Source organism: Babylonia areolata, chromosome 34 (genome assembly GCF_041734735.1).
Source record: "Babylonia areolata isolate BAREFJ2019XMU chromosome 34, ASM4173473v1, whole genome shotgun sequence".
Classification (NCBI taxonomy): Eukaryota; Metazoa; Mollusca; class Gastropoda; order Neogastropoda; family Buccinidae; genus Babylonia; species Babylonia areolata.
This window is the reverse complement of record NC_134909.1, coordinates 18,381,338-18,391,337: the sequence shown is the minus strand read 5'-3', so window position 1 is coordinate 18,391,337 and position 10,000 is coordinate 18,381,338. Positions and strand designations below refer to the sequence as shown.

Genomic DNA, 10,000 nt, shown 5'->3' with positions numbered 1-10,000 from the left:
AGTTCTTCTGTGTGACGCCCCAGTGACTCTTCACAGAGTTTAGGGAGGAGAAGGAGGAGGAGAAGGAGGAGAAGGAGAAGGAGAAGAAGGAAGAGGAGGAGAAGGAGGAAGAGGAGCAGGAAGAGGAGGAGGAGGAATGGAAGGAGGAGGAAGAGGAGGAAGAGAAGGAGGAGGAGAAGGAAGAGGAGAAGGAGGAGGAGAAGGAGGAAGAGGAGCAGGAAGAGGAGGAGGAGGAGGAATGGAAGGAGGAGGAAGAGGAGGAAGAGAAGGAGGAGGAGGTAGAGGATGAGGAAGAGGAAGAGAAGTAGGAGGAAGAGGAGGAGGAAGAGAAGGAAGAGGAGGAGAAGGAGGAAGAGGAGCAGGAAGAGGATGAGGAGAAGGAGGAGGAATGGAAGGAGGAGGAAGAGGAGGAGGAAGAAGGAGGAAGAGGAGCAGAAAGAGGAGGAGGAGAAGGAGGAGGAGGAGGAATGGAAGGAGGAGGAAGAGAAGGAGGAGGAGGTAGAGGATGAGGAAGAGGAAGAGAAGTAGGAGGAAGAGGAGGAGGAAGAGAAGGAAGAGGAGGAGAAGGAGGAAGAGGAGCAGGATGAGGAGAAGGAGGAGGAGGAGGAATGGAAGGAGGAGGAAGAGGAAAAGAAGGAAGAGGAGCAGGAAGAGGAGGAGAAGGAGGAGGAGGAAGAGAAGGAGGAGGAAGAGGAGGATAGCCATTCCAAACTGTTCGACATGACCTCGACACTGAAATGTCATGTTTACCTCTGGTTCTTCAGTCACACGGCTTGGCCATTGGACCTCCTCCAAGTTCTTGTTGCGAGTGTCTGACGCGGATCGCGAACTGAAGCATGTGCACGTGCATTCAGGGATTGAGCTGATACATGTCTTACTCTGTTTTTTTTTACCCATCCATTATTGATCTACAGCATCCTCTGTTCATTATTGATCTTCAGCATCCTCTATCCATTATTGATCTACAGCATCCTCTGTTCATTATTGATCTACAGCATCCTCTATTCATTATTGATCTTCAGCATCCTCTGTTCATTATTGATCTTCAGCATCCTCCCGAGGGAACCCAGCTTGGTGCTTTATTCAGTTGTGATGACAGTAACACAGTGTAAGAACCACGTGTGCTTCAGTTGTGATGACAGTAACACAGTGTAAGAACCACGTGTGCTTCAGTTGTGATGACAGTAACACAGTGTAAGAACCACGTGTGCTTCAGTTGTGATGACAGTAACAGAGTGTAAGAACCACGTGTGCTTCAGTTGTGATGACAGTAACACAGTGTAAGAACCACGTGTGCTTCAGTTGTGATGACAGTAACGCAGTGTAAGAACCACGTGTGCTTCAGTTGTGATGACAGTAACACAGTGTAAGAACCACGTGTGCTTCAGTTGTGATGACAGTAACACAGTGTAAGAACCACGTGTGCTTCAGTTGTGATGACAGTAACATAGTGTAAGAACCACGTGTGCTTCAGTTGTGATGACAGTAACACAGTGTAAGAACCACGTGTGCTTCAGTTGTGATGACAGTAGCATAGTGTAAGAACCACGTGTGCTTCAGTTGTGATGACAGTAACGCAGTGTAAGAACCACGTGTGCTTCAGTTGTGATGACAGTAACAGAGTGTAAGAACCACGTGTGCTTCAGTTGTGATGACAGTAACACAGTGTAAGAACCACGAGTGCTTCAGCTGTGATGACAGTAACACAGTGTAAGAACCACGTGTGCTTCAGTTGTGATGACAGTAACACAGTGTAAGAACCACGTGTGCTTCAGTTGTGATGACAGTAACACAGTGTAAGAACCACGTGTGCTTCAGTTGTGATGACAGTAGCATAGTGTAAGAACCACGTGTGCTTCAGTTGTGATGACAGTAACACAGTGTAAGAACCACGTGTGCTTCAGTTGTGATGACAGTAACACAGTGTAAGAACCACGTGGGCTTCAGTTGTGATGACAGTAACAGAGTGTAAGAACCACGTGTGCTTCAGTTGTGATGACAGTAACACAGTGTAAGAACCACGTGTGCTTCAGTTGTGATGACAGTAACAGAGTGTAAGAACCACGTGTGCTTCAGTTGTGATGACAGTAGCATAGTGTAAGAACCACGTGTGCTTCAGTTGTGATGACAGTAGCATAGTGTAAGAACCACGTGTGCTTCAGTTGTGATGACAGTAACGCAGTGTAAGAACCACGTGTGCTTCAGTTGTGATGACAGTAACACAGTGTAAGAACCACGTGTGCTTCAGTTGTGATGACAGTAACACTGTGTAAGAACCACGTGTGCTTCAGTTGTGATGACAGTAGCATAGTGTAAGAACCACGTGTGCTTCAGTTGTGATGACAGTAACGCAGTGTAAAAACCACGTGTGCTTCAGTTGTGATGACAGTAACGCAGTGTAAGAACCACGTGTGCTTCAGTTGTGATGACAGTAGCATAGTGTAAGAACCACGTGTGCTTCAGTTGTGATGACAGTAGCACAGTGTAAGAACCACGTGTGCTTCAGTTGTGATGACAGTAACACAGTGTAAGAACCACGTGTGCTTCAGTTGTGATGACAGTAACACAGTGTAAGAACCACGAGTGCTTCAGTTGTGATGACAGTAGCATAGTGTAAGAACCACGTGTGCTTCAGTTGTGATGACAGTAACGCAGTGTAAGAACCACGTGTGCTTCAGTTGTGATGACAGTAACACAGTGTAAGAACCACGTGTGCTTCAGTTCTGATGACAGTAACACAGTGTAAGAACCACGAGTGCTTCAGTTGTGATGACAGTAACACAGTGTACGAACCACGTGTGCTTCAGTTGTGATGACAGTAGCACAGTGTAAGAACCACATGTGCTTCAGTTGTGATGACAGTAACACAGTGTAAGAACCACGTGTGCTTCAGTTGTGATGACAGTAACACAGTGTAAGAACCACGTGTGCTTCAGTTGTGATGACAGTAACACAGTGTAAGAACCACGTGTGCTTCAGTTGTGATGACAGTAACACAGTGTAAGAACCACGTGTGCTTCAGTTGTGATGACAGTAACACAGTGTAAGAACCACGTGTGCTTCAGTTGTGATGACAGTAGCACAGTGTAAGAACCACGTGTGCTTCAGTTGTGATGACAGTAACACAGTGTAAGAACCACGTGCGCTTCAGTTGTGATGACAGTAACACAGTGTAAGAACCACGTGTGCTTCAGTTGTGATGACAGTAACACAGTGTAAGAACCACGTGTGCTTCAGTTGTGATGACAGTAACAGAGTGTAAGAACCACGTGTGCTTCAGTTGTGATGACAGTAACCCAGTGTAAGAACCACGTGTGCTTCAGTTGTGATGACAGTAACGCAGTGTAAGAACCACGTGTGCTTCAGTTGTGATGACAGTAACGCAGTGTAAGAACCACGTGTGCTTCAGTTGTGATGACAGTAACGCAGTGTAAGAACCACGTGTGCTTCAGTTGTGATGACAGTAACAGAGTGTAAGAACCACGTGTGCTTCAGTTGTGATGACAGTAACACAGTGTAAGAACCACGTGTGCTTCAGTTGTGATGACAGTAACACAGTGTAAGAGCCACGTGTGCTTCAGTTGTGATGACAGTAACACAGTGTAAGAACCACGTGTGCTTCAGTTGTGATGACAGTAACCCAGTGTAAGAACCACGTATGCTTCAGTTGTGATGACAGTAACACAGTGTAAGAACCACGTGTGCTTCAGTTGTGATGACAGTAACACAGTGTAAGAACCACGTGTGCTTCAGTTGTGATGACAGTAACACAGTGTAAGAACCACGTGTGCTTCAGTTGTGATGACAGTAACACAGTGTAAGAACCACGAGTGCTTCAGTTGTGATGACAGTAACACAGTGTAAGAGCCACATGGTGTGTGTGGACTCCTCCGCTGATCCCACGAGAGAGAGAGGACACAGGCCTCTGGAGACAAGAGCTTCCTGAAGTATGCGTGTCCGTCCAGTGACAATTATTTTAGCTGAAAACAACAACTGCAACAACATCAACAACAGCATCATTTTCTTCTTTTTTTTCTCTTTTTTTTGTGTGTGTGTGTTTTTTTTGTGTGTTTTTTTTGTTGAGAAGTGCATGCAATTAGACTTTCATCTGTGGCAGAGGATTTTAAAAGAAAAAAAAAACGATTGTGGCGTGTATTTCAGAAAGAGAACCAGAGGCGAAGGGACTACACTGCAGTCAGTGGAAGCGCCAGTGATGTGATAGAACTGCTGCCGGTAAAACTTTATCTGCATGTTCTGGATGGTTTTTTTTTTTGGGGGGGGAAACCAAGATTCATCGGCAAACATCATCGATGTTTCTGTGTGTTTCAGTAAAGAGGGCGTGGAAAAACTGGGTTTTTGTGAATTTGATTTTCCTCTGAGGGGCTGCTAAATGCGCAAGAATATGGGTGTGTTAACTGAGTAGCGTAGATAAAACATTGTGTTTCAGGAGTTTTTTTGTTGTTGTTTTTTTTACTTTCATTTTTCTTTTGTCAACTTTATTTTACAGACTGTGTTAACTGAGTAGCATACATAAAACATTGTATTTTAAGAATTTTTTTTTTTTTTTTTTTTTTTTTGTCGATCTTATTTTACAGGTAGGAAACGGAGAAATTTACGATGTCATGATACGTGAGAATTTATAGTTATGACGATGGCATGAAGCAGTTTAAAAAAAATTCTTCTATTTTCACAGTAAAAAAACAACAACAACCACCTATTTCCACAGATAAAAAAAAAAGTTCACCTATTTCCACTGTGAAAAAGAATTCACCTATTTCCACAGTTTAAAAAAGAATTCACCTATTTCTGCAGAATAAAAAAATCACCTATTTCCACAGTAAAAAAATATATATATAAAAAATCACCTATTTCCATGGTTTAAAAAAAAAAAATTGACCTATTTCCACAGTAAAAAGAAAATCAGAATAAAAATCACCTATTTTCACGGTTTAAAAAAATCACCAATTTCTACAGTTAAAAAAAAAAACAACATTTTTTCCACAGTAAAAAGAAATCTAATTCCACAGTAAATCACCTATTTCCACAGTAAAGCAAAACAAAAACAAAAAACAACAAAAAAACCCCCACCAATTTCCAAAATAACGTCTTGCAAGCATCTGTGTAGACTTTTCTTTTTCTTTTTGCCACATTCTTCACTTTATTTCATCGTGTGAGCATGTTCTTGAGAATAAGTGTGTGGATGATTAGTGTGTATAGTGCTTTGTTCTCACTTTCCTAGTGTTAGTGTTACGTTCATTCCCCCATGTCTAGTGTTCGTGTGTGAGCGTTTTGAAGACGTGTATAGTGTTGTATAAATTTTTTGTTTCAAAGAAAATGTTAGGGCATTATAGATACCATTATTGTATTGTCATGATGTTGATGATGATGATGAGTAATGTTGTAGTTGTAGTAGCAGCAGCAGCAGCAGTAGTAGTAGTAGTAGTTGCAGTAGCAGCAGTAGTCGTAATAGTAGCAGTAGTATTTTTAATTTAGATATAAGAAAACAGCTTCAGAAGTTAACATCAAGGAAAGAGCCACGGTTGCAGAAAGAGCTGAAACATCGTTGAGATGTGGCACAGAGAGATACAGTGTTTTGGGACAAAAACCCAACATACCAACCATGGAAAAACGATGTCAGATGTTTCAGTTTCTTAAGTAGGAGTCACTGTATTGGGGCAAATCCTTACACGCTACACCACCTCTGCTAGGCAGATGCCTGACCAGCAGCATAACACAACGCGCTTAGTCAGGCCTTGAGTGCATACATATATCTGTGTACCTATCACTCAGTAGAAGATGTGAGATGAGGAAGCCTTACTTGCATGAATGTGTGCTGTCTTAGAAGCCTTACTTGCATGAATGTGTGCTGTCTTCAGTCTTTAAAAAAATAAAAAATTTTACTTGCTACATTCGTTATCAGCTGTTTCTCTTGTTCAATTAACGACTTCCGGTTTTACGAGGTCCTTTTTTTTTTTTTTTTTTAAATTTTTTTTAGTGCACATCTGTTCAAGTCAGTACTTTTCTTTCAATGTACTTCTGCATAGTTCAAATACTCATCTCTGATTCCTCCTCCCCCCCCCCACCCCCATCTCTCCTGTTTCCTCTAACTTTCCATACAACCCCCTCCCCTCCTCTCCTTCATTTTTACTTATTTAAAAAAACAGGATAACATTAAGATGTCAACAGGAATCTTTGACTAGACGTCAGTGATCGATGAGATCAAGCCTGATATTCATCATCATGCATGCTTATTTTTAAATGTCTGACTCATTTAATGTGTAATGTTTTACTTGCAGCTGAAAAACGCTTTTCCATGTTTTACGGACAATCAGAGTTGTATGTTGCATTTTGTTTTAATGCTTTCCTTGCAGCTGAAAAGGACCTTTCCATAACGTATGGTTATTTACAGCTGTAATCTTGTATGTTGCATTTTGTTTAAATGTTTTTTCTTGCAGCTGTAAGAGACTTTTCCATGTTTTACAGGTATTTAAAGTTGAATTTTGAAATTTTTTTCAGTATTTTACTTTTCAGCTTTGAGACACTTTTCCATGTCTTATGGACAATTAGAATTTATATTGCGTCTTGTTTTAATGTTTTACTTGCAGCTGAAAGAGACTTTTTTACCATGTTTTTTTTTTATGCAAAAGGGAGGTAACCTACTTCCGGGAGGTTATCGGCCGTAGCTACTTTCGTTTTCTCCGCATAGGCGGGTAGTTGTTTGCACAGAACAGGAATCAGACCCCTGCCGGAAACTGCACTAGTGGGTCACGGTAAAGTATGTTACTTAAAACATAATTTTAGGAAGAAAATTTCCTTTGTATCTTGCAATTTCGTACCTTGTATCAGTCGCGGGCATGTGATTGTGAGCCATGAAACAGAATCCCCTTGCAGTGTGCGATGAGAAAAGCACTGTGTGATTGCAGACCTCATCAGCGGAATTCAGCGAGTCCACCCCCTCCTCCAAAAACATCGCCACCAACACTTTCCCTGGAGAAGAATCGGTGAGAGAGAGATTTTTTTTTTCCTTCTCGATAGCAGAATTTTTGTTTTTGTTTTTTGTTGTTGTTTTTTCTCTGTTTGTTTTTATTCTTTCTTCTATGTCGGGTCTGTTCCGCAGTTCACCCATCTACACTTTCATTTGTCTGTCAATGTTTTTTCGGTTTTTTTTTGGGGGGGTGTGTGTGGGGGTGGGTGGGGTGGGGTTGGTTCTATTTCGTGGTTATTATACAGAGTTACCTGCAAATTGGGGACAAAAATGTAGGAAAAACCGTTTGGAAATGATGTATTCAGAAGTCGTTTTTTGTTGTTGTTTTTTTGTGTGTTTTTTTCGTCTTTTTTTTTCTTTTCATTTTTCATTTTTGAACAAGTAGTACAGGAAAACGCATGCACACTTACACACACACACACACACACACACACGCACACGCACACACACGCACACACACTTAAAAGCAAACACTTTTTCATAAACAATCAACCAGATAACTCTTTTTTTCTCCCCCCCCCCCCCCCCTGCTGTCACTATCGTTTGTTTTCTTCTTTCTTTCCTTCCTCTCACCTGTCCACTTCTTCTCCTACTCCTTCTCCCTCTCCTTCCCCTGATTCTTCTTCTTCTTCTTCTTCTTTTTCCTCTTCACCTTCTTTTTCTGCGTCTTCTTCTCCTCCTCCTCCTTCTCCTGCTTCTTCTTATTCTTATTCTCCTTCTTCTTCTACTTCTCCTATTTCTATTCCTTCTCCCTCTCCTTGTTCTTCTTCTTCTCCTTCTCCTACTTCTTTTCCAACTTCTTCTCCTTCTTCTCCTGCTTCTTCTTATTCTTATTCTCCTTCTTCTCCTACTTCTCCTTCTATCCCTTCTCCCACTCCTTGTTCTTCTTCTCCTCCTCCTATTTCTCCTTCTTATTCTTCCACTCCTTCCTCTCCTACTTCTTTTCCTTCTATTCCTTCTGCTTCTTCTTCTTCTCCTACTTCTGCTTCTTACTCTTCTACTCCTTCTTCTTCTCCTACTTCTTTTCCTTCTCCTACTTCTTTTCCAACTTCTTCTCCTACGTCTTCTTCTTCTCCTCAGGCTCCTTCTTCTTATCCCACTTCTCCTCTTTCTTCACCTTCTTCTTCTTCTCCTTCTATTCATTCTGCTTGTTCTTCTCCTACTTCTCCTTCTTATTCTTCTACACCTTCTTCTTCTACTACTTCTTCTCCTTCTCCTACATTTCTCCTCCTCCCTTTCTTCTTCTTCTTCTCCTTCTACTTCTTCTCCTTTACCTACTTCTTTTCCAACTTCTTCTCCTAGTTCTTCTTCTCCTCATGCTCCTTCTCGTTCTCCACCTTCTCCTTCTTCTTCACCTTCTTTCTTCTTCTCCTACTTATCTTTCTATTCCTTCTCCTTCTTCTCCTACCTCTTCTCCTTTTCGTACTTATTTTCCAACTTCTTCCCCTACCTCTTCTTCTCGTACTCCTCCTCCTTCAACTTCTCCTTCTCCCTCTCCTTCTTGTTCTTCTTCTCCTACTCCTTCTCCTTTTCCGACTTCTTCTCCTATTTCTCTTCGTACTTCTTCCCCTTCATCCACTTCCTGCTCCTTCACCTTCTTCTTCTCCTACTTCTCCTCCTCCTCCTCCAGCTTCTCTTACTTCTTTTACTTTTCATTTTAACCCCATAACTGCTGAAGATGGATGAAACGACACCATTGTGGCATCAGTCTGAAGTGCGGTTGCCACACTCTGTGCGCATCGTTGATTCTGCACAACGACAGGCGCAATAGCCGAGTGGTTAAAGCGTTGGACTTTTTTGATCTGAGGGTCCAGGGTTCGAATCTCGGTAACGGCGCCTGGTGGGTAGGGTGGAGATTTTTCCGATCTCCCAGGTCAACATATGTGCAGACCTGCTAGTGCCTGAATCCCCTTCGTGTATACACGCAAGCAGAAGATCAAACACGCACGTTAAAGATCCTGTAATCCATGTCAGGGTTCAGTGGGTTACGGAAACGAGAACATACCCAGCATGACCACCCCCTGAAAACGGAGTATGGCTGCCTACATGGCGGGTGTGAAAACGGTCATACATGTAAAAAGCCCACTCGTGTACATACGAGTGAACGTGGGAGTTGCAGCCCACTCGTGAACGAAGAAGAAGATTCTGCTCAACAACAAAAAAAGTGATGCAGCCCCTACAAGATATAAGAATTCCAGATTAAGGACGGTGACTGACGTTCCAACCTGTGAGTTCTTCCTTGTGTGATCTCGGGGGGGGGGTGACAGCCCTTCACTGATGAGCTTACATGTCAGCAGCATTCAAGGGGTTAACATTTTTCGAAATTTGACATGGTCATTGTTCTTGTGAAGTCTGTATTTACTGATATGATTTTTTTTTTTTTTTTTTTTTTTTTCTATTTCAGCCTCTGCTGAGCTCCGAGAGCGGAGAGAATGACAAAGCTGTATCACTCCTCTCCGCTATCCGTCTACCTGTGAGTACACACTCTCTCTCTCTCCTTTAGTTTTGACCAGGAAAAAAATATATATCGTATTGCATTGCACTGCATTTGTATAGCATTATATATCGCATTGTGTTGTAGTAGAACTCTTTTTTTGTCACAAAGGGTTTTCTCTGTGTGAAATTTAGGGGCTGTTGTGTCTCTCTGCAGGGGAAAGGGAGTCACTGCAAAGCAGCACCACCTTTTTTTTTTTTTTTCTGTTTTTTCTTTGCCTACAGGTGTAATTGTTTTTCTGTCAGAGTGGATTTTTCTACAGAATTTTGCCATAAATGACCTCCCTCCCCCCACCCCCTCCCCCAAGCCCCCCACCCCGCTCGCTTACCGGAGGGTTCTTTAATGTGCGCTAAGTGCATTGCTATTTGTATTTCTTTTTATCACAACAGATTTCCTTGTGTTAAATTCGGGCTGCTCTCCCCAGGGAGGGCGCATCGCTACACTACAGAGCCACCCGTTTTTTTGTATTTTTTCCTGCGTGCAATTTTTATTTGTTTTTCCTATCGAAGTGGGTTTATCTG

General features: G+C 42.3%; 1 protein-coding gene across 1 annotated transcript in view; it reads left to right on the top strand.

Annotated features, from left to right (window-relative positions):
* Positions 1-10,000, top strand: part of LOC143277500 (glucose-6-phosphate exchanger SLC37A2-like) — a 66,182-nt gene that overhangs the window by 43,631 nt on the left and 12,551 nt on the right. Inside the window, exons 9-10 of the mRNA XM_076582352.1 lie at positions 6,924-7,001; positions 9,390-9,458. Coding sequence (XP_076438467.1) covers positions 6,924-7,001; positions 9,390-9,458 — 147 coding nt within the window. The remainder of the gene's footprint in view (positions 1-6,923; positions 7,002-9,389; positions 9,459-10,000) is intronic.